The 24329-nt window shown below is 40.9% G+C and overlaps 1 protein-coding gene across 4 annotated transcripts in view; it reads right to left on the bottom strand.

Annotated features, from left to right (window-relative positions):
* Utrn (utrophin) overlaps positions 1-24329 on the bottom strand; it is a 538848-nt gene that overhangs the window by 12901 nt on the left and 501618 nt on the right. For 3 of the 4 annotated variants that reach the window (XM_055627734.1, XM_055627736.1, XM_055627737.1), the window contains 5 exons: positions 18832-18870; positions 18561-18626; positions 17308-17373; positions 2602-2760; positions 2032-2272 (listed from right to left, as the gene is read on the bottom strand). In XM_055627734.1, coding sequence (XP_055483709.1) covers positions 2032-2272; positions 2602-2760; positions 17308-17373; positions 18561-18626; positions 18832-18870 — 571 coding nt within the window. The remainder of the gene's footprint in view (positions 1-2031; positions 2273-2601; positions 2761-17307; positions 17374-18560; positions 18627-18831; positions 18871-24329) is intronic. The other variant, XM_055627735.1, reaches the window with a different exon arrangement.

Genomic DNA, 24329 nt, shown 5'->3' with positions numbered 1-24329 from the left:
CTAATTGTTATGAAGAGTTAAGAGCTCCACAGACTGGGATGTTCTGAGCCACTTAGATGTCAGCTAGTTCCAAAAGTATTAATGTGTGATTCTGAAGGCGTATGAGCCAGTAGGTTGGTCTAATAGAATAGAGGGAGTGAGTGGGGTTTAGAGTGAGCCCAGGAGCCTTTTCTTTCCTCCTGAAAGCATCAATAAGGTACTACAAGCAAAGGTTTCAAGCAGAGCTTCTGTGATGGTTCCAGGTAGTGGCGTTCAACCTTCCTATTTGTGTGACCTTTTAATACAGTTTCCCGTGTTGTGGTGACCAACAACCATACATTATTTTCAGTGCTACTTCATAACTGTAATTTTGCTACTGTTATCAATCATAATGTAAATATCTTATATGCAAGACTATCTTATATGCAACAACTTTGAAAGGGTAATTCCACACCCAAAGAGGCCATGACTGACAGGTTGAGAACCACTGCTCTAAGAGCTCACACAAGGAAACTTATTCTTTATTTAGGTACCACTTGGAAATGTCAGGATCATTCTACAAGCAACATTTTTCTCCCGTGTACATGATATTGAGGTTGAGATCAAGTGAAAACAAGCAAACAACCTGAGATCTTAACAGAAAGCCAAGTCTTGACTCATTTAGGAAACTATTACTTTCTAAAGGCACAAAATTTTCAGGCTTTCAAGTAAACCACTCACAGAGCTGTGCTAAAGAAACTTTACAATGACAGACATAGAGAAAAGCAAATGGCCAGAAGAGGGAAAGAGATATACTGTTCACTATGTAAGTAATGCAAAAATTATGATGCTTTCAAGAATCCTGACAGGATAAAAAGACCCTGATGCCAACTATGCCAAGATATATCCTCAAATGTGAGCAAATCCCTGGAGAAACATTTTTTTTTTTTTGATGCAATATGTCACTTGCGGAAAAAGGCATCTTTGTTAGGATGTCACAGAATACAACACCACTCAGACTGGAGAAAAAGGCAACTATTGATGCGAATGCTGGTGCCAGTCAGGAACTCCTTTATGGGGATTCAACCCTTCATGTGTGTGCTGCAAAGGCACCCTCCCTGTTAGCTCTGCAAGCTGACTGTCCTCTTCAAGTTAAGTCACTCAAGCTATCAACTCCGTGCAGTGTGCTGTGTCTTCGCTTTGGTGCCTCCTCTCACAAGACTACAGGAATACAAAGGCAGAAGCCAAACCCATGCTGCTTCTATGAACCAAAGAACATTGGTTTTCAATGTAAGTTATTAGCCAGTGATGAATCACAAAAGAAATGTATCAGATTTTGGTCAATATTAAGAAATAAAAACAAGAGAAAACAAGAAGAGCGAAAAATAGGGGGTAGCAGGAAAGAAAGGCAGGGGAAAAGAAGGAAAAAAGAGCAAGAAAAGGGAAAGGGGAAGGAGAGAGAAAAATAAGGGAGACAGGGTAAGAGATGCCATCTTTGTTAAAGGCAGGTATTATTTTGTATTTATTATAAACATATGCTCTCCCCTCAGCATAAAATGTACTTCCTTTTGGCAAGAAAGTTTGTAAGCCTTTGTTATAGAACATTTTCCAGTGCGAGGAAATAACAGTGGCAAATTAATAGGCATCTGTTCCTCTTTTTTTTGCAAACAGTAACTGTTGTGGTACCTGCTCGCTCCTGGTTCCCTGGAAGAAAGTGTTAGATTGGAGGTTTTAGTTAACTTAACTGTCCTCAATCTCCATGGAAGCTTTCCTTATGAAATGCAGGCTTATGTGTACAACAAGATTTTTTTTTTTTAATCAAACTATTCCCAATTGAGATTTCAGTGTAAAAGAAGAATGAGAAATCCTATTGTCAGGAGGGAAAAGACACATTTTTGTACCAATGAAGATTCTATTCATATACATGAACAGGGAGTTCTAAGCCAGTAAACACTGAATAAACTGTGGCCGTGAAGAACTGAAGGTAGATGCAACATCTACCAAGTCCAGGCCCGGGCTTTGGGGAGTGGGCAGGTGCCATGCAGAGGTGCCGCGTGGGATTTCACAGCCCACCTGCTCCAGCAGCTGTCTGAGGCGGTGCAGCTGAGACTCTAGCTGTTTGTTGTGATCCTCCAAGATCTGCATTCTTGCCTCCAACCGCCCTTTGTGCTGCCGAAGGAGTTTAGCTTCTGCTAAAAGTTCTGAGTCCTCGGATGTGTGATGAGGTGATACGATGGAGTCTGGAGGACAGCCCACAGGGAGACCCCTTCTTAGGTGCTGCTCTTTCAGCTGCTCATATTCTACCTGCAGATTTCTAATAGAGAAAACAAAAAAACACAAAATAACTGAATGATTATTTCTCCCAAACTCTCTGGGAACTCCAAATTTAGCTAGTGTTACTTGCCTTATGGGAAAACGTTTTTTAACAGGAAGAGCTAGGCTTCAAGCAAGAGTGCTTCTAGGTTCCATCATTAAATCTCAGATGCAGGAAGCCCCATTCACACCCCAGCCTTCTAATATCCTCCCAAACCTTGACCTCATTGTGATGAATTAGACAACAGCTCTGAAAAAGGGCAGAAAGGGGCTGTTGCCCTTCACAGGAGGGAGGGGGGAGTCAATTTTCTTTTACTGGGTCTAGCACACCTTTGCTCTTCCTCCAAGTCAGCAATGATCCGCTCCAGTTCCCCACGCTCTTCCCTCTCCACGGACTTCAGGATCTGAGCTGGACTCTGTGGCTGGCTCACGGGAGAGTCCCCGCCCAGTGTCTGGCAGTACTGCTGGATGAGGGCATGCTCATCCTCCCTAGGGAGACAAAGAAGATGGACAGCAGCTCACATCTGGGTGGTGAGGTTTCTGAGCACACAAGAGGTAAAGACAGTGATGCAGGGCTGGCGGCTCCACCAGCCTTGGAACTCTGTGTCTCCATGCCCTTCCTCTTGAAAACTCCAGCTGGATGTCCAGGGGTTGTATATGATGGGCTCAACATTTCAAAACCTTCATGTCACAATCTGTGGTTCTCACAATTCCCCAAGAGCCACTCCACTCAACAGAGAAAATAAAATAAGGCACAGCAGGGCCTATAAATAGGGTAATTAGTTGCTATAAATCAGCCCTGACTGAGTGTGTCCAAACTATGGTCACAGGCTGCAAGTAGCTCAGGGCAGCTAGGAATGTGATCCAGCACATTTGCAGATAATGGCATAATGCTGCAATGTTTAAAGATTGCACATGCCTAGAAGCAGTTAACAAAAAAGTTAAAGAGTTAAAAGTTAAGAGGCAAATGTATCATTCACTGGATACCAAAACAGTGGATTAAAAGATCACTGGGCCAAGAACAACAGATCTTTAGATTTGGTTGTAACCAATTTTGCTATCTTTGATAACCCAAAGGAGCTATAACTCATTTTTATTTAAGTAACAGCATAAAGTACATATTTATAAAATAGTAATAGATATTTTACTTGGTATTATCACAAGCAACTTTTAGGACCAATGTCCTGCATTAAATCATTAATTACATTAAACTCACTGAAGTTCTTCGTCTAGTGATCGGTTACTGAACTAAACCCATCAACAGTAGGGTAGACTGATGACTGGCCTCAGCAGAAGGGTGACAATGGAGATGAAGCCAGGATGAAGCGGTAAGGAAATGCTTTCCAGCCATTCTGGAATCTTTTTTCTTTCTTTGTAAGGCAGATCTAGTTAGATTTCCTCAGATGGTGTGACTGCCATTCCTCCTGGCTCATGAGACTGCAGAGACTTCTAGCACATTAGACCTGGGCTGTTTGATAGTTTTTGGCAAACAGGAGAGATATAGGACAAGGCCTCAGGAAAATAAGGTGTAAAATGATGTGGCAACAAGAGTTTATAAGGAGCTAGCCTATGGCTGAAGCTTCAGTGGAAGCTGTGCAGCTGCAGTTATCTTTCAGCATCCTTGTCTATTATCCTGGACCATAGTGCGTCCCAAAACAGCCAAGAGGAACCCGACAGTCCCAGACCTTTCATCATTTCACCTGGGCCTTGAAATTGCTTTGCTCTTGTACAGATACTGGACAAGCACTCTGATTCTTGTGTGATACAAAATCCATCCTTGGAGTATCACACTTTTGCTCTGACAATCAGGGCTCTGAAATTGCATATATGAATTAGTGTGCTCTTAGAAAATGCGTGTTCCAGGCACAGAGATCAGAGAGAGACAATGAAGCTAAGGAGAAAACTGGGTGTGATGCTTGCTGAAGCACCAGGGCCAAGCTCCAGTGAACCACTGGCTACTTACTGGGCCTCCTTCCTGCATTTAGCTTTCCCACTTTCCTTCCTTTTCTTTCTTTAACACACACCCATACACACACACACACACACACACACACACACACACACACACACACACCATTATATACACCCATACATATTGGTGTGAATGCATATATTAAAACTAAAACTCATATACTTTGGCTAAGCTTAAATGCCTAGCTTGACCTTGTTCCTCCTGTCAAATGCCTTTATCAGGGGTGTGTGATGGTTGTTTACAACAAAGACGGAAAGTGAAAATAAAGCATGTAGATGGCGTAAGAGGTGGAATGAACCATGGCATCATCTTTTCATTTTTCTTAGTAAATGGAAGGTCTCTGGGGGAACAAAAGAAGCCTCTATAAAATTGCATGGTGTCCTGAGGTTTCAGAGAATGAGAAGAGCAGAAAAATGGGTATAGTACCCCCACAGAGAAGCCAGAAAGGGGGAGTAAGGTGACCTGAGTTTGAGCCCCAGCACCTAGAAGGTAGAGGGAGAGAACTAACTCCCACAAGTTGTCCTCTGACCTTCACATGTATAGCATATGAATGCATAGCATACACACACACACACACACACACCTTCATGTGTGTGGCATGCATGTACATAAACACTAAACAAATCATAATAATGAATTTAAAGAAAGAAGACAGAAAGGGAGATGTCGGGGAATAGAGTGTTAAGAAGCACATGACAACATATGAGTGTGTTGGCATGTGTACACACACACACACACACACACACACACACAGCTACTGAGCAGTAGCGTAAACATAATTATGTGAAGAGGCAGCAGCAGAGATGAAGCCGTGAGATGAATGGGACAACATGGGACATTAGTTAGTGCATGTGTGTCAGAGGTGATGACTGGAGGCACCACTGTCACCTCATGTGGAAAATGAGCCATAAAGAAGATGTAAGTCAAGACTCAGCTAGCATAGAGCAGATGGACCAGGTATAAAGATGTAGGGCCATGCACTGAAGCAACTCCAAACTAAGAGCCTAGCTGAATATAACGCAAACATTTCTTTTCATGCTGAAACACACCTAAGCTCACAACTAAAAAGATGGAATATCCAAGAAAGAGAGGAGCCTATATGCCAGTAAATGTTCTATATTTTAAGGATAAAACACCACAAGCAAATCAGCTAAAATCAAAGCAAAATAAGGAGACATTAGCAATGGAAGGAAAAGGATTAGCCTCCTACTATCACAGATACTTAATGTTCAATGACATGGGGGTGGTTTGTAGAGTCCTACTCAGCCATTCGCATGAGCAGGAAGAGCACTCATTGCTATAGCTCTTTGGGGCAAAATAAAGTGATGAAAACCAATGCAAAACACAACAGAACTAGATGGTAACTTCTGGTATTGAAATAAGTAAGAGGAAAATCAAATTAATTATATAATACTTATGGATAATATTCCTAAATGAAAATCATTTAAAAACTCAAGGTAAACAGTTTTAAAAAGATAAATAATAAAAACCCCAAGAATAAAAAAAAAAAACAAAACTGTTGACCACAAAAGTGGCCTGGATTATCTCATGGCTAGGAACTGACCACAGATTTGGCCGAGCACTCCTCTGCTATTAAAGGACACCACAGATCACTGATGCACTGAGAACATTTATGCAGACACTTGAGCCTGGGGATTATGCCCATAAGATTAACATAAACCACACTTTTGTTTTAAAAATTTGGGCTGGTGAGATGGCCCAGGATGTACGAGCGCTGGTTAATGACCTGGGTTCAAATATTTGCAATGTACACAGTGCAAGAAAAGGACAGACTCCTGTAAGTTGTTTTCTGATCTCTGCACACATGTAGGCGTGCATATGCACACACAAATAAGTAATGAATAAACACTTTTTTCAGAGTTGGGCACTGCGAAACCACTTCACGTTCTATTTGGGGAGCATTTTGCTGTCAGTATTTATGTAAGTTTACCTCTTTTGTGAACTTGATTATGTATGGTGTGTTATAATTAATGGCCACTAAGTACATTGTTTGTTATTAAGGTTATCTTTGTAAAAATAAAAAAAATAGAAATAATTTGCATGTAACATAAAATACTGGCCTTAAATGTTTTTCACAGATTAATAGTCTTAAAGGTAAAATACATAATTGTAACATTCTAGTCTCTAATAGTATATAATAAAAACCAAGAGTACCCTTATTAAGTAGATGCTATATCATGTACCAGATTAGGGCTATTAAATAGCAATAGTGTACATCGTATAGAAATAGAAAGTATTTTTTTTATTATTATAATCTTTTATTTATTTTTTATTAATTACACTTTATTCATTTTGTATCCCCCCATAAGCCCCTCCCTCCTCCCCTGCCGATCCCACCCTCCCTCCCCTTTCTGCATGCATGCCACTCCCCAAGTCCACTGATAGGGGAGGTTCTCCTCTCCTTTCTGATCTTAGTCTATCAGTTCTCATCAAAAGTGGCTGCATTGTCCTCTACTGTGGCCTGGTAAGGCTGCCCCCCCCCCCCCCCAGGGGGAAGTGATCAAAGAGCAGGCCAATCAGATTATGTCAGAGGCAGTCCCTCTTCCCATTACTATGTAACCCACTTGGACACTGAACTGCCATGGGCTACACCTGTGCAGGGGTTCCACGTCATCTCCACAAATAGTCCTTGGTTGGAGTATGAGTCTCTGGGAAGTTCCCTGTGTTCAAATTATCTTGTTCTGTTGCTCTGCTTGTGGAGTTCCCGTTCCCTCCAGCTCTTACTATTTCCCACTTCTTACATAAAATTCCATTCACTCTGCCCATCAGTTGGCCATCAGGCTCAGCATCTGCTTTGACAGTCTATACTGCAGAAGCTTTCAGAGGCCCTCTGTGGCAGGTTTCAAGGTTGTTTCCTGTTTTCTTCTTCTGGCTTTCAGAGGCCCTCTGTAGCGGGTTCCGAGGTTGTTTCCTATTTTCGTTTTCTTCTGATGTCCATCCTCTTTGCCTTTCAGGATGGGGATTGAACATTTTAGTTAGGGTCCTCTCTTTTGCTTAGTTTGTTTAGATGTACAGATTTTAGTGGGTTTATTCTATATTGTATGTTTATATGAGTGAGTATATACCATGCGTGTCTTTTTGCTTCTGGGACAACTCACTCAGGATGATCCTTTCCAGGTCCCACCATTTACCTGCAAATTTCATGATTTCCTTATTTTTCATTGCTGAGTAATACTCCATTGTATAGATGTACCACAGTTTCTGCATCCATTCTTCAGTTGAGGGGCATCTGGGTTGTTTCCAGCTTCTGGCTATTACAAATAAAGCTGCTACAAACATGGTTGAACAAATGTCCTTGTTGTGTACTTGCGCCTCTTTTGGGTATATGCCTAGGAGTGGTATGGCTGGATCTTGAGGAAGCGCTATTCCTAGTTGTCTGAGAAAGCGCCAGATTGATTTCCAGAGTGGTTGTACCAGTTTACATTCCCACCAGCAGTGGAGAAGCGTTCCCCTTTCTCCACAACCTCTCCAGCATGTGTTGTCCCTTGAGATTTTCATCTTGGCCATTCTGATGGGTGTAAGGTGAAATCTCAGGGTTGTTTTGATTTGCATTTCCCTAATGGCTAATGAGGTTGAGCATTTCTTTAAGTGCTTCTCTGCCATTCGATATTCCTCTGCAGAGAATTCTCTCTTTAGCTCTGTTCCCCATTTTTTAAGTGGATTACTTGGTTTGCTGCTTTTCAGCTTCTTTAGTTCTTTGTATATACTGGATATTAGTCCTCTGTCAGATAAAGGGTTAGTGAAGATTCTTTCCCAATCTGTAGGCAGTCGTTTTGTTTTGATGACAGTGTCCTTTGCTTTACAGAAGCTTTTCAGTTTCATGAGGTCCCATTTATTGATTGTTGCTCTTAGAGCCTGTGCTGTTGGTGTTCTGTTCAGGAAGTTTTCTCCTGTACCAATGAGTTCTAGGGTATTCCCCACTTTTTTTTCTAGCCGATTTAATGTGTCTGGTTTTATGTTGAGGTCTTTGATCCACTTGGACTTCAGTTTTGTGCAGGGTGATAAGTATGGATCTATTTTCATTTTTCTACATGTAGACATCCAGTTAGACCAGCACCATTTGTTGAAGATGCTATCTTTTTTCCATTGTATGGTTTTGGCATCTTTGTCAAAAATCAGGTGTCCGTAAGTGTGTGGGTTTATTTCTGGGTCTTCTGTTCGATTCCATTGATCCACCATTCTGTTTCTATGCCAGTACCATGCAGTTTTTATAACGGTTGCTCTATAGTACAGCTTGAGATCAGGGATGGAGATACCTCCAGAAGATCTTTTATTGTAGAGGATTGTTTTAGCAATTCTCGGTTTCTTGTTATTCCATACAAAGTTGAGAATTTTTCTTTCCAGGTCTGTAAAGAATTGTGTTGGCAATTTGATGGGAATTGCATTAAATCTGTAGATTGCTTTTGGTAAGATGGCCATTTTTACTATGTTAATCCTGCCAAGCCATGAGCATGGGAGATCTTTCCATCTTCTCATATCTTCCTCTAATTCTTTCTTCAGAGACTTGAAATTTTTTTCATACAAGTCTTTGACTTCCTTGGTTAGGGTTACGCCAAGGTACTTTATGTCATTTGTGGCTATTGTGAATGGTGTTGTTTCTCTAATTTCTTTCTCAGCCCTTTTGTCTTTTGTATACAGGAGTGCTACTGATTTTTTTGAGTTAATTTTATATCCGGCCACTTTGCTGAAGGTGTTTATCAGCTGTAGGAGTTCCCTGGTAGAGTTTTTGGGGTCACTCATATATACTATCATATCATCTGCAAATAGTGATAATTTGACTTCTTCCTTTCCCATCTGTATCCCCTTGATCTCCTTCGACTGTCTTATTGCTCTAGCAAGGACTTCCAGCACTATGTTGAAGAGATATGGAGACAGTGGGCAGCCTTGTCTTGTCCCTGATTTCAGTGGGATTGCTTTAAGTTTCTCTCCGTTCAGTTTGATGTTGGCTATAGGCTTGCTGTATATCGCCTTTACTATGTTTAGATATGTGCCTTGTATCCCTGAACTCTCCAGTACTTTAAACATGAATGGATGTTGGATTTTGTCAAATGCTTTTTCAGCATCTAGGGAGATTATCATGTGGTTTTTTTCTTTCAGTTTGTTAATATGGTGGATCACATTGATGGATTTCCGTATATTGAACCACCCCTGCATACCTGGGATGAAGCCTACTTGGTCATAGTGGATAATATCTTTGATGTGTTCTTGGATCCGGTTTGCAAGTATTTTGTTAAGTATTTTTGCATCAATGTTCATAAGGGAGATTGGCCTGAAATTCTCTTTCTTTGTTGAGTCTTTGTGAGGTTTAGGTACCAAGGTGATTGTGGCTTCATAGAATGAGTTTGGTAATGTTCCTTCTGTTTCTATTTTGTGGAATAGTTTGAAGAGAATTGGAGTTAGCTCTTCTTTGAAGGTCTGGTAGAATTCTGCGCTGAAGCCATCTGGTCCTGGGCTTTTTTTGGATGGGAGACTTTTGATGACTGCTTCTATTTCTTTGGGGGATATAGGACTATTTAGTTGATTTACCTGGTCTTGATTCAGTTTTGGTAAATGGAATTGATCAAGAAAATTGTCCATTTCACTTAGATCTTCAAATTTTGTGGCATATAGACTTCTGAAGTAAGTCCTAATGATTGTTTGGATTTCCTCAGTGTCTGTAGTTATGTCCCCCCTTTCATTTCTGATTTTGTTGATTTGGGTGGTGTCTCTCTGCCTTTTAGTTAGCTTGGCTAAGGGTTTGTCTATCTTGTTGATTTTCTCAAAGAACCAGCTCTTGGTTTCATTGATTCTTTGAATTGTTTTATTTGTTTCTAATTGATTGATTTCAGCCCTGAGTTTGATTATTTCCAGCCGTCTACTCCTTTTTGGTGTGTCTGCTTCTTCTTTTTCTAGGGTTTTTAAGTGGGCCATTAAGTTGCTTGAATGAGCTGTCTCGAATTTCTTCTTGAAGGCACTTAGTGCTATGAACTTTCCTCTTAGCACTGCTTTCATTGTGTCCCACAAGTTAGGGTATGTTGTGTCTTCATTTTCATTGAGTTCTAGAAAGGCTTTAATTTCTTTCTTTATTTCTTCCCTGACCCAGCTGTCATTTAGTAACAAGTTGTTCAGTTTCCATGAGTGTGTAGGCTTTTTGCTATTTCTGTTGTTGTTGAAGTCCAGCTTTATTCCATGGTGATCAGACAGGATACAAGGGATTATTTCAGTCTTCTTGTATCTGTTGAGGCTTGCTTTGTGACCAACTATATGGTCTATTTTGGAGAAGGTTCCATGAGGTGCTGAGAAGAAGGTAAATTCTTTTGTGTTTGGGTGTAAAGTTCTGTAAATGTCTGTGAGGTCCATTTGATTCATGACCTCTGTCAGAGATATTGTTTCTTTGTTTAATTTCTGTTTTGTTGACCTGTCCTTTGTTGAGAGTGGGGTGTTGAAGTCTCCCACTATTAATGTGTGGGGATCTATATGTGGTTTAAATTTTATCAATGTTTCTTTTACAAATGTGGGTGCTCTTGTATTTGGGGCATAGATGTTCAGGATTGTGATGTCTTCCTGGTGGAATTTTCCCTTGATGAGTATGAAGTGTCCTTCCTCATCTCTTTTTATTATTTTTGGTTGAAAGTCTATTTTATCAGATATTAGAATGGCTACTCCTGCTTGTTTCTTGGGTCCATTTGCTTGGAAAGTCATCTTCCAACCTTTTACCCTCAGGTAATGTCTATCTTTGTGTCTTAGGTGTGTTTCTTGTATGCAACAGATTGCTGGGTTTTGTTTACGTATCCATTCTGTTAATCTGTGTCTTTTTACTGGAGAGTTGAGTCCATTGATGTTGAGAGAGATTAATGACCAGTGGCTGTTAGATCCTTTGATTTTGATGTTGGCTGTGTTCATAAGTTTGTGTGCTTGGTTGCTTTTTGTTTTGCTGTAGTAAGGTTAATTATTTCCTGTGTTTTCTTGACAGAAGCTAATTTTCTTGGGTTGTATTTTCCCTTCCAGTGTCTTCTGTAATGCTGGATTTGTGTGTAGGTATTGTTGAAATTTGTTTTTGTCATTGAATATCTTGTTTTCTCCGTCTATGAGGACTGAGAGTTTTGCAGGGTATAGTAGCCTGGGCTGACATCTGTGTTCTCTTAGGGTCTGCATGATATCTGTCCAGGCCCTTCTGGCTTTCATAGTTTCTGTTGAAAAGTCAGGTGTGATTCTAATGGGTTTGCCATTATATGTTACTTGGCCTTTTTCCCTTGCAGCTTTTAGTATTTTTTCTTTGTTCTGTATACTTCCTGTTTTGATTATTATGTGGCGGGAGGATTTTCTTTTCTGGTCAAATTTGTTGGGTGTTCTGTAGGCCTCATGTATCCTTATTGGCTTCTCCTTTAACTTGGGGAAATTTTCTTCAATGATTTTGTTGAAAATATTTTCTGGGCCTTGGAGAAGGGAGTCTTCTTTTTCCTCTATTCCTATTATTCTCAAATTTTCTCTTTTCATATTGTCTTGGATTTCTTGGACGGTCTGTGTCAGGAATTTTTTGGATTTCACATTTTCTTTGACAGATACATCGATTTCTTCCATTGTATCTTCTACACCTGAGATTCTTTCTTCCATTTCTTGTATTCTGTTGGTTATGCTTACCTCTGTAGTTCCTGTTTTCTTCCCTAAATTCTTCCTCTCCATTATTTCCTCCATTTGTGTTTTCTTTAATTTTTCTAGTTCTATCTTCAGGTCTTGAGTTGTTTTGTTTACTTCCTTCACCTGTCTGCTTGTATTTTCCTCTTTTTCTTTTAGTTCCTTCAACTCTGTCTCTTTGATTTCTTTCAGTGATTTAATTATTTCTTCTCTGAAGGCCACAAGCTGTTTGGCTGCATCTTCCCGTATTTCTTCACGGATGGCCCTAATTTGCTTGTCTTTATCTTCCTCCATTTCTGTACGGATAGCCATGATCTGTTTGGTTTTATCTTCCTCTAATTCTTTACGTATTTTATTTGTCTCCTCTATTATCCTCTTCATCAACATAGATGTAAGGTCCTCTTCTTGATTTTCTATTATGCTGCATTGTTCAGGGCTGTTCGCCCCTGGATGGCTGGGTTCTGGAGATGCCATATTGCTCTGTCTTTTGTTGGTTGAGCCTTTACGCTGACCTCTACCCATTGGGCTGATTTAGGTTTTGGCTGTTAGTTTCTGTGCTTCCTGGAGTCCTGAGGTAGGGAGTATCCCCTTGGCCGGAAGATGATTTTTCCTGAAGGAGTCCTTCTCTGCTTTTTGGTTATGGTCACTGTATGGCCAGTGTTTCTCCGGAGATGCCACTGCTCACCTCAGGTTTATAGCCCTGAGTAGTAGCTGTGGTCTATGTTAGGCAGGGGGGGATCTCCTCTTACCCATAAAATTTCTCAAGACAGCTGCCCCACTGCTGGGTTTCTTGTTATAAATTTAGTGTGCTGCTGCTCACTAAATTTCCATGTACAGTCCTCTTGAAGAAACTGCTGATTCCCTAGCTATGGGGTTTTCTCCCAACAGGGAAACTCAGTCTGTTATCCTGGGGCGCACAGTTCTGTCTGAGAAAGTGGGAGGTGCACTCAGCAAGTCTCTGGGCCAAAGGCTGATTGCTCTGCTCTGGACCTGGAGAATGTGCACCTAGGTTGATTTGGCGGCTGGGGGCACTGTTCTGGTCTGGAGGCTGGGTGCCTCACTCTGGACCAGAAGCTGTGTGTCTCTGTCTGGGATGGCGGCTACAGGCACTGCTCTGGTCCAGACGCTGTGGGTGCAGCCCCCCTGAAGGATCAGGGATTCCTACAGTTTTGGCAGTCCAGCCAGGGACAACTGGCCGATCCCTGGTACAGTATCTGAGGGCTGCTGTAATGGCTCTTCGACTCCTGCAGGTCCGAGGATGCAGCTGTGTGTCCCAGTGCCTCAGGGGAACGCAACAATGGCGGCAGAGCACAGCGCTTCTGCCTGCACTAGAGTCTGCGTGAGTCCAGGAAGTGTTTTGGTGCTGGGTGTCCTAAGCGTTAGAGCTGCTGACCCCCTCCGCTGGGGGTTTCCTCCTGCCAGAGACACGCAGTCTGGTGCCCTGTTGCCCTGGTGCCCACAGTTCTATCTGAGGCGGCGAATCACACGCGCAGGCAGGGCTCTGTGCAGGCAGGCGCCTTTGTCCCTCCAGGCTCTGGGTCCGGGCTGGCTCCTGGGGCACCCGCGGAACCCGAGTCTTTTCCAGGCGATGTCTGGGTAACCTGGGGTCGGTCCCAATTGTTTCCTGCTCCGTGGGGTTATCTCTCGACTGGGAGATCCAGTCTATGGTGTTGTGGGCCCACAGTTCAGTCTGGGACCGTGACCAGATCGCGCTGGCGGGTAGCTCTGGGCTGGCGACCAAGCGCCTGGTGGAACGGGGATCTCTTCCGCGGTTTTGCCGGGTGAGTTAAAGCTGATCGAATCCCCCACCGTGGGGTATCCTCTCACCTGAGAAACACAACCACTTGTGTTTTATGGCCGCGAGTTCTGATTGCTGGTCACTGTGCCAATCCTGCTGTGCTGCTCCTCAGAATGAGAGTCCTCCCGGCGCCGCCATCTTGCCCCGCCAGAAAGTATTTTTTAAATGTAGCTGGTACCAAGAAGTATCATTAGATGGAGTGTAATTATGCTGTGTCTGGTGCATATAGTAAATACTATCTACATTATAATATTAGTTCCTATCACATGATGAGAGAACTGCACTTCACTTGATGACCTTTTAAAAGCAATGCTCTAGCCCAGGCTTCAGATTAACAAACAGTAATTTTAATGTAAATCGTGCCAAGGCCAACTTTGATCCACATAAAACATGTGTCACCCAGCCACAGAAAGTAGATGGAGTGTGAGGACCTGGCAATGGCCTCAGGAACTGTTGCCTAAGGGTCCCCAGGGCTGTCCTGAGTCCTGCCTCTTCCTAAGATGAGTGTGATTAACTCTTCCTACAAACATACTTAGTTGCCTTAAAACTAATACCCCATAAGTGATCCGGAGTCAGGCTTCCTTAAGTCACCCAGAGCCAGGCTTTCAGAGAAACAGGGAGTTCCTGGGATTAGATGTATGCAGAGAGCACATGCTGGGAAACTGGTGCATGCTCTGGCTGTCTAGTATATACATACAGCCTATAATACATGAAGGCACAATAAACAGTGAAAAGTTCATGAAGGGGAATATACGGGGGACAGGACAGGAAATTGTTTCCACGGCCTAACTTGAGGAATCAAAGCCACCCAAACTACAAGTGTCTTGGATATTGCTGAAGGCCCATAAACCAACCAAACAAACAAAAATAAGAAAACATTCGTGAATGGTCTTTCCTAGTTCTGTGGCTAGAGGACTTCGATGATGGACAACTGCAAGGTCACCTTTCAATAGTGTGCAAAAGACACACAGCTGCCCACTGTGTGACTAAACATTACTCGGGGACAGAGATCAGAGTAAAATGAGGTGAAGTGAAGTGGTGGCCCATGCTTGTCATCAAAACACTTCACAGGGCGAGGCGGGTTAGAAATCTGAGGGCAGCATGTGCCATATACTAAAACCCTGTCTAAACAGAGGGGAAACAAACAACAGGACGGCAGGCCCTGAGCACTCTGTCTACAAATACCCTGGTTTAACTGTAACTGCATATGTAAGAGAGGGTGCCCAGATCTGAATACAGTTCAACCAAACAGCTTACACAAGTCCTGAAAGGGTAACAACTGCCTCTCACAAGTGGCTCATCACTCCACTGTACTCTAGGAATAAAACAACATCTGTTGACCGACTCGCCACATCAAAGGGCTGAGTACTGAAGCTGTTCAGGTGCTAATCGTCTGGTTATCTTCTTTGTTTTGAAACATTAGTGATAAAATTAAAATCGTGTTTATTTTAAATTGAAAACAATGTATATTAAATTTTAACATTGCCCATGTTCACATAGTAAACACATGTTAGAGAAGTTAAATTTTTATCTTAACTATTATCATTTAATTCCCTGCTACTTTCAACACTGGTGAGAATTAGACTGATTTAAAAGATACTTAAGATACTTAATTACTTTATATGAAATGCCTACTAATAGGTTACATGTGAAAGAGCAGTGTAAATACTTTATTATTTTGATCTAGAAATGGTTTTTTGTTTATAACACCTGAAAAATAATGCCTAAGTCATGACTGTCTGATGCCTACATGTTAAGATGCCAAATGTTGATATTTTAACTGGAAAAAGTTTCCACGAGCTTTCATTTACAAGCTTAATGATCAATGAAATGTAAAACTTACTTGGAAGAATGTAATGTAGCATTCTGCAGTGGTTCTCAACCTGAGGGTCACAACCTGTTTGGGGGCCCAATGACACTTTCACAGGGGTTATATAGCTGGTATTTACATTACAATTCATAATAGCAGCAAAATTACATCTATGAAGTAGCAACAAAATAATTTTATGGTTGGGGAGTTACCACCACACAAGGAACTGTATTAAAAGATTGCAGCATTAGGAAGGTTAAGGACCAGTTTTTGTTAGTGAAAAACATGTACAAACTATATTCTAGAGCTTCTCTGTTTTTTCTGGGCTTCCTGCCTGGTCAAACCATAATGAGCCCACCAGTCACATCGACTTGAAACTATAGAAGCCTTTTACACATCATCTCATAAATAATGGGAAAAACAAGGTCAAAACAAGTTCCAAAGCAGAAAAGGTCTAATACAGTGGTATCATCAGAGAGAAAGCATTTGCCAAGAGCATTCCACAACCAGCTGAAGATGCACAAGTAAGGAAACCAGACATAAAATATCTGGCTTTGAAGCTATTTTGAAAAGATATTCTAAAGGCAATGAGGCTTTCCCCACTTCCTAATAAAATGAAATATTTGCACAGGAGTTACAGGGGGCTAGAAAGATGGCTCAGTGGTTAAAACCACTGTCTGCACTTCCAGGGGTTTTGAGTTCAAGTCCTGACAACCACATGGAGGCTCACCAGGGAGTGACTTTTCAGTGAACAGGAGTGAGGATATGTCCAAGCATGTGTGAACAGAACTGCCAGGAGCAGAGACTATGAAGGAATTGTCAATAAGCGGAAGAAAACAGGAGTTTGCAAAGGTGTATCGGTTCCATGGATATGAATTTGTAACCCATCAATAAACACCAATATTATGGGCTGGAGAGATGACTCAGCTGTTCAAGTGCCATGGAAGCATGAGGACTGGGGTTCAGATCCCCAGCACTGACGTACAAGCTAGCGGCATAGCACAGATCTGCAATGCCAGTGCTGATGGGAGTTGAGGGAGTTAGGCAGGGCTGGAGAGACAGATCACTGGAGCTTATTGGCTGGCCAATGTCCCAAATAAAATGAGATTCATTTTCATTGAGACTCTGTCTCAAAAAAAGATAAAATAAAATAAACAAAGTGGAGAACAATTAAGAAAGACACCTGATAGTGATCCCTGCCTTCCACATACATGTGCAAACATATGAACTTAGGAATAGATGTTGACACACTCACAAAAATACAAATGTATAACACGCATCCACAAAAATACACATCAATATTATGTTATTATACAGCAACCTGACTATTCTAAAGCTTGTGGGTTGATTAAGTAAATAAACATTTAATTTACACTAACATGGCTTCAAAACTCAAAATATGCATAGAGTTTTTGGAAACACACATCAATTTTGATTGGGAGGCCATGATACATGAAGACTATTTCTAAGACCATAACACAAGGAGGTAGTGTTAGTCAGCTAAGAACCTCCCACATTCCAGAACCAAGTTCCTTCCTGCCTTCAGTGGTCCAGTCTAACTAACGAGACACATTTCCACCATCACGTATTCCTATGCAATTCTCCCTATGTCCTGTAAAAGCCCACCACCACGACCTGGTCCATCTCTCTGTTTTTCCATTCTCACTCAGCGGCAGCCTTTTGCCCCCCCCCCCCCAATAAATCTCTTGCATGGGGTCTGTTGCATGGTGTGATTTTTGTGGCTTTCCTTGGCCCCAATCACAAAGAATCAAAACCATTCCAGGTAGCCTCCTGGGCACACTTGGTTCAGGATGCACTTACACGCTGCCTGTAGTAGAACTGCTGTCAGTTAGGAAAGATCCATTTGTCCTTTCCATCTGGGCCAGTCTGAAAGAACAAAAACAAGGAAATGATATCACATGGCTACAACTGGCATGTTCATCTAGAAGCATCCTTGCTTTTTTTTTTTTTTTTTTTTTTAAGTTTTTCAAGACAGGATTTCTCTGTGTAGCCTTGGCTATCCTGGACTCACTCTGTAGACTCGGCTGGCCTTGAACTCACAGAGTATGCCTGCCTTTGCCTCCCAAGTGCTGGGATTAAAGCAGTATGACACCACTGCCTGGCTGCTTATTTTTAAGTCTACTCTAATTTTAACCAGACAGAAAAGTCTAACTCTCACACATTAGTGAAATTAAAACCTCTACTGGTGAGTTGAAATGTGATCATTACTCTCTTAGGGCCTGGAGGCTGTTATCTTATAACATAGTGTGTTATAAGCTCTCATTGAGCTCCCCGCTGGTCTCCATTGAAGTGGGTAACCTTCGTAGACAAGTCTAGTTATGTTCCTCTCAGCTCTGAAGATTCACCATGACTTTTCTCTACCTAGAACATGAGGCAACTCCTGAGCAACCAGTTTCTGTGTTGTCAGACCACAGTCTTCAGCACCCACAGTTTCTCAGCTCCTTTCCTTCTGTGGTCCAATAAACAAGCCAGATTCTTTCACAGCAGTTATCCACCAGCTCCAAAAATTTGAGTTAGTCTCAACTCAGCTCAAATGTTATTGCTTTTAATGGTTCTTAAACTAGAGATTTTGAACACAGGCAGTGTCTAGTATCATCAATGGTTAGTATTAAACAGTCTCTTGAATGTTTTGCATACTACCTGCAGGCCTATATTTTGCATAGTTTAGAGATTTAAAAGCCAACCCTAATAATCAAACATTAGCATAAGTTTAATTACACATTACAATTCATATGGCACGGTCTCCTGAGAATAGCTCCAATCGCTACTTTCATTCACAGAAACTAGGTTATATTATCTAAGTCCTGCCTGTTCAATGTTTGGAGTCTCAGCAGCTCTGTAATAGAAGCCTATTGAAATCTATTCTTCATAGAATATATAGCAGGTATTTGGTAAAGTACAAATCTCACAGTGAAAAGTTCAGGGCCCAGGTTATATATGTAACAGAATCTTGACTTCTGCAAATACACTCCCACATCAAGGTTTGTCGGCAGCACTGAAAGCAGAAATACTCTGAGTGGCGGGGGGCGGGGGTGTGACTATTAGTCTCTTACCGTGTGGCGTATTGCTCTATTCTTGAATGGGTGTCATCATGAAACAGCTGAGGGGACTGTGAAGGGCTGTACAGAGAGAAAAAGAGGCAAGGGCTTTCTTTATTCTCGGTATTGGCAGGGGTTAGCAGTTAGCAGATTAGTTAAGTAATGAATCTGCCATGCAAAGAAACCACCAGCGTTGGCACCCAGAATGTGAAAGTAGTTGTTTAGACCCATGCTAATACTCCTGACCAGATCTCCCCTCCTGTGCATGGGGGCTTTGAATACTCACTCATAGTGCTCTGGCCACATACTGATGAGCGTGATAGGACTGCAAAGAGGAGACAGGGAGACAAAAGTCACAGAGCAAACATTTAGAGTGGTTTCAGACAAAAGAAGAAGGAGGCAGATCGTCGATCATCTTCCACTCACATTCGCCCCTTGTTATTCACCACTGGGGAGATCAAAGGCAACTTTCACAGCTCTTACAACATGCATGTTTCAAGACAGTAATCACATCTTAGAGCAGTCAGACTGAAGAGATCAGCAGTGTGCTAAAACTGACTCCAATCATAGGCTGTTCAAAGATGACATTCTAGAATATTCCAAGGGAGATAAAATTATATTTTTGTTTTTCTTGAAGAAGACACATGATCAGAACGCTGAATTTATTACCTAATTACTAGACTACCAATGTCAGAATTAAGGTAAAAAGGATTTTCTGGTTCTTCACTCAGAAATGTAAAAGTTCAGTTCAGTACATCAAGTTTCTCAACTTCAGATACACTGAGAAAACAAAAGCCTTACTGCCTACTGATGTCCTACTCAAAGAGTCAAATCATCAGCATAGTGAGAGGGACTCCTTTAGGTCAGGACAGACTTCTATCCAGTATGATGCTATTACCTAGAAGGCCACTCTAGGAGACTAGATGGGCAAACTAGTTCTGCTTGACTCAGGGGCTTGGTCTGAGGCTGATTACTCACTGCCAACTCTCCCTAGCCTCATAGAACCCTGGGAGCCCCAAGTCTTCATGAAATGCCATTGAAATAATTCATCCCAACTAAAACTACCAATTAAAAAGTAGTTTAAACTAACTTTTTGAGGGAAGGTAATAATGAATTACCTGAGAATTTAAAAGCTCAAAGGAAAATTAGTACTCTGTTTAATTATGTACAGTCTCTTGAAAAAAGCTAATGCTGACTCAAGCAAAATCATTCTAGACTTTCTTTTCTATTATATGTGCGTACTTGAGACATAGTTAATGATCTCATTATCTCCTGCTGTGAAGCACAAGATGATGTGTGCACAGCAGAGGCTAAAGAGATGGAAGGTCATCTTACAGGGTAGGAACCTAAATTTCTTTAGACCTACTTTCAAAAATGAACATTCATCCTCTCTGTCTGAATACCTAATCTGTAAATAGAGTTAAATGTGCATATGTAAAGGAGAAGCAGGGTTAATGGGCAACAATATTAACTCCCCATATCTCTAACATGTCACTACTTCTCACTATCCCTGAAATAGATGTCAAGAGAAAGATACATCTGTGCCACACTTCCTAAAACAGTAACTGCTTAAGAGATTATCTCTGAAGTTCAAGTGTAGGACAACATTTGATGTAAGCTTTCAACAGAAGAAAAAATCCTTATTGATATTATATATCTATCAATATATATATATAATATATGTATCCACACACACACTGATTCTTGGAAAGTTAATTGTTGGCACATAAGTGATTTGTGAACTAAAAATGGAGGGGACAGGAAGCTAGGCTGAAAGAAAAACATTTTTATGGAAAATATCAAAGAAAGGAAACAAAATTAAACTTTAGGTTTCTTTGCCTTCAGAGGATTTGGTTTGTAGGGAGAAATTTTGATAAATGCTCACACTTAGTTCTGTAGGAAGAAAGAACAGCATCAAAGTGCTTCATACTTGGGACTTATAACTAAGTAGGGTTGAGACCCCCTGACAGACTGCTTGTCTAGCATGCATGAGGTCGTGAATACCATCCCCAGCACCCAAAAGTAGGTAAGTAACTAATAAATAAAATAAAGGCAACAGCAATCTGTGAGTCACCACTGACGTAATAAAGGAACTTCTTCCTTTATTAGGTGCTCAGCAGGCTGCTTTGACCAATTTCATATTACACAGAGTACAATCAGACTCTAAAGCGTAAATGTAAGGCTATGAAATCCAACACAGACTTCAAAGAACTTGGTGACCCTTTTAATGACACAACTTCCCAGCAGTCGCCTCATAGTGTTGGTCTTTTGCCTCTTTAATCCATTTGTCCTACAGTTGGTAACTAGTTCTGCCTGTTAGATTGCAGCCTGCTGCTTGAAGAGCAGACATGGATGCTGTTCCGGTCTGCCCACTGAGTCAGTGAATTGACAAGCCCTGCTGCTGTATAGTTCTTATCTCCCCACATGTATGTGAAGATGTAAACAAGCATATGGCCTTATTTCTGTCACGTGGAACTATGGCTATGCTCCCCAATTTCTCTATCTCTGTGGATCCTGCCCTTCCCACCTCAACCATGCTGTCTATAGTGGTTTTCTCTATCTCTTCTACTCTTTCACTTCAAGGTAACTTTCTTTTCAAGACTTATTTATTTCCTTGTGTATGTGCCACTGTGCCTACACCATGTGTGTACATGCTAGGTGTGTGTGGGTCCCTGTGGAGGCTAGGAGAAGGCATTGGATGCCCTGGAGTGGGAATTACAGGTGGTTGAGAGCCACCCAATACAGTTGCTGGGAATTGAACTCAGGTCCTCTGGAAGAGCAGCTACTGCTATTAACTACTGAGAAATCTCCTTAGCGCCCAAATCAACCTTCCAATGCTTTTATAATACTCTCCTATTTCATGGCCCCCTTGTGTGGCTTCTAATATAATGTGTTGTCTGTCATAATGCTCCACCACCTCAAGACATGAGCATAGTTCCTGAGGTGGTGAAGTCTTCTTATTCCTAATAAAATTCATTCTCTGATGGGTAAGTCTGTCATCGCCTTTCCTGAAGCACCCACCAATCTTTCCCTTTACCTTACTTGTGAACTTTCCAAGTTCCCTACTGCTCTCCGGATAAACACTGAAGATGCTGTGTGGATAACAAGGCCCTTTATTATCTGGCTTTTGCTTCTCTCACTCTGTTTTTATGATACTAGTTTCCTGTTAGAGCTTTAAACCAGACTTTTGAAAATGATTCATTTGGCCAATATGTCTTTTCCTTTACCTCTGAGCACTCCAAATTCTGATCATATGACTCAGGTAGGCCTCAGCACCTGTCCCTCCTAGCCCTGAACATCCATCTCCACAACTGCACTTGCTCTGAGTGGATTCTTGCCACAATAAAATCCTCAAAGGGTGATAGAGTTTCCTATGAATTCTATGCCCAATAGCAGAAGCAGGTATCTCTTGTTCTCTTTTATCTTCAGGGAAACTAATCTATTTCTCCAGCCAATAATAATGTCCCAGAGCTTTCAGGTGACCTCTGCCACTATTTTAGCTTATTTGCCAACTCTATTATGAGTAGTATGCATTTTAATTTTATTCATTTATTTTCACTTTGAAAACTATTGCATACAGATTTGTCAAATTAACTGAATAAGCCTCAGCTTACCCCTATAAAGTCCCTCCATGCATGCCTGCATGGCTAACTACTGGTCAGAAGATAAAACACCACATTTGCAAAAATGAAAGAGAAAGAGGCAAAGGAACATTCTAACCAGCTCCATAAATAACTTCAACACCTTCACTACTTCAGTGGTTTTTCTCCAATGTTCTCCTCCCACAAGTAGAAGAATAAATGAAATAAAACATTTTTTTAAAACTATCCACTCACATAAATTGTTCTACTGGAAGATTAAGTGACCTTGTAGCAGAAAAGGGCTCAGCAAAAAAAATGAACTACAGCAAACCCACAGAGCTCTATGCAGGATTTGAAGAAGAAAACCCGCCTACACTATCTAGGAGTTCATAAATCTTCTTCAAAAGGGATCTTGTGGTGTCCAATTTAATCAGATGCCCATTCCTTCCTTTCTTCTTCTATCCTTCTTGGAAAATGGAGGGAAATAAGCAGGGTGAGGCATTTTCAGCATAGTATATCAAACTCAGAGAGTGAAATTATTATGCAAGGTTTTCTGTTAATTTTTACTTTAAAATACAGTCACTTTGGGGGCCCTGGAAATAGATAAGTTGGTAAAATATGTGCTCTGCAAGCATGAGGGCCCTGAATTTAATCCCCAGAACCCACACAGAATCTGGTCACCTCTAACCCCAGTATGCATGAGGATCCTGGGCCTTGCTGGCCAGCCAGCCTAGCTCTGTCAGCAAGCTCCTGATTCAGTAAGAGTCTCTGTCTCAAAAAAAAAAAAAAAAAAAAAAAAGATGATAGCAATTAAAGACAACAACCTATGTCAATGTCTGGCCTCCACAGTTACAGATGAACTCAAGTGTGCACATGCAAACTGAACTTCATGATTATTTTGATATCGAAAGGCAAAGTATTAGAAATGTGTAAAAGGTGTATGAAATATCCATCTGTCTATGGCTCATGTGAAGGATGGAGATATTTTGGATGCAAAATGACGATGACTCCTTAAAGGACAGAAAGGCAACATTGCTTAGTACAAATCTATTACACTCCCTCCTGGATCCCAGCACCATGTGATAGTGTTATAATATACAACAAACAGCTAGTGGAAAGGTCAGTTAGATGTAATCTGAACAGAAGTAAAATTTTATCAGGTGTTCAGTAAGTCAAACTGTGTATTGGCTACTGAAAGAAGAATTCTTTGAAGTGCATAATATTTGAGGACAAGAGCATATTCATAAAAGACCAAAATGTAAATATATTTTTCTAAATGTATTTAAATAGCTTTATTTTAAATAAAACAAATTTAATAAGATTTGTTTCAATGCATGGTGTGGGATCAATTGGGAAACTTTATTTTTTTGTGTGCGGTGTACAACCTTGTTTGTGTGTGCGTGCGAGTGTATGCACAGAGGTCAGTGCAGGGTGACTTCCTTAATCACACTTCACGCTTTTTAGTTATATTGGTGTTTTGCTTGCAAACTCAAGCACATGAAAAATGGTGCAGTTGAAACATTAATGTACATATTTTAAAAAGTGATTCAACGATGTAAAATCACGTCTACTTTGATCTCATTAGATAACTGCCTGGTGATTTAAAATGCCCATGCATGTTTTCTGGCTCATTTTAAAAGTTTTTCTCCTCATCTCAGGCTCTAGATTCTTCTTTCTTAGCTTTATAGTACCACTGTAATTTTGTTCTCTCATAACTTCTGAAAGATTCTTGTCAACTCAGAATTCAGACTTTTAAGCAATTCTTCCTATTTCATATAATGTATAAAGTTTCATTTTTCCACTTTTATCTTTAAGAAGACTGATAAGAAATATAAAATGAGGTTTCAGAAAAGATTGTATTTGAAGTGCAAAATGCAGTATTACTGATAATTTATATTAAAAAGATGTAAGATAGGGCTGGGGCTATAACTCAAAGGTAGAGTACTTGGCCAGTACATATAAGATTCAGGGTTCAATCCAGTGCCAGTAACACAAAACAAAACAAAACAAAATAGGAAAATGTATTATAATAAACACGTTGAAACCCATAACATGGAAAAAAGAAAGAGAAATAAATGAAAGAATGAAAGAACAAATGATACTACAATTTGACTCAAATATTTTTAAAACAACAACAAAAAAAGAGTTCATCAAAGAAAAAGAAAGGAAGAAAGAAAGAAAGGAAAGAAGGAAGGAAGGAAGG

The sequence above is a fragment of the Psammomys obesus genome, unplaced genomic scaffold, assembly GCF_907164565.1.
Source record: "Psammomys obesus unplaced genomic scaffold, mPsaObe1.curated_primary_1811, whole genome shotgun sequence".
NCBI classification, from domain to species: domain Eukaryota; kingdom Metazoa; phylum Chordata; class Mammalia; order Rodentia; family Muridae; genus Psammomys; species Psammomys obesus.
This window is presented reverse-complemented; position numbering and strand designations above follow the sequence as displayed.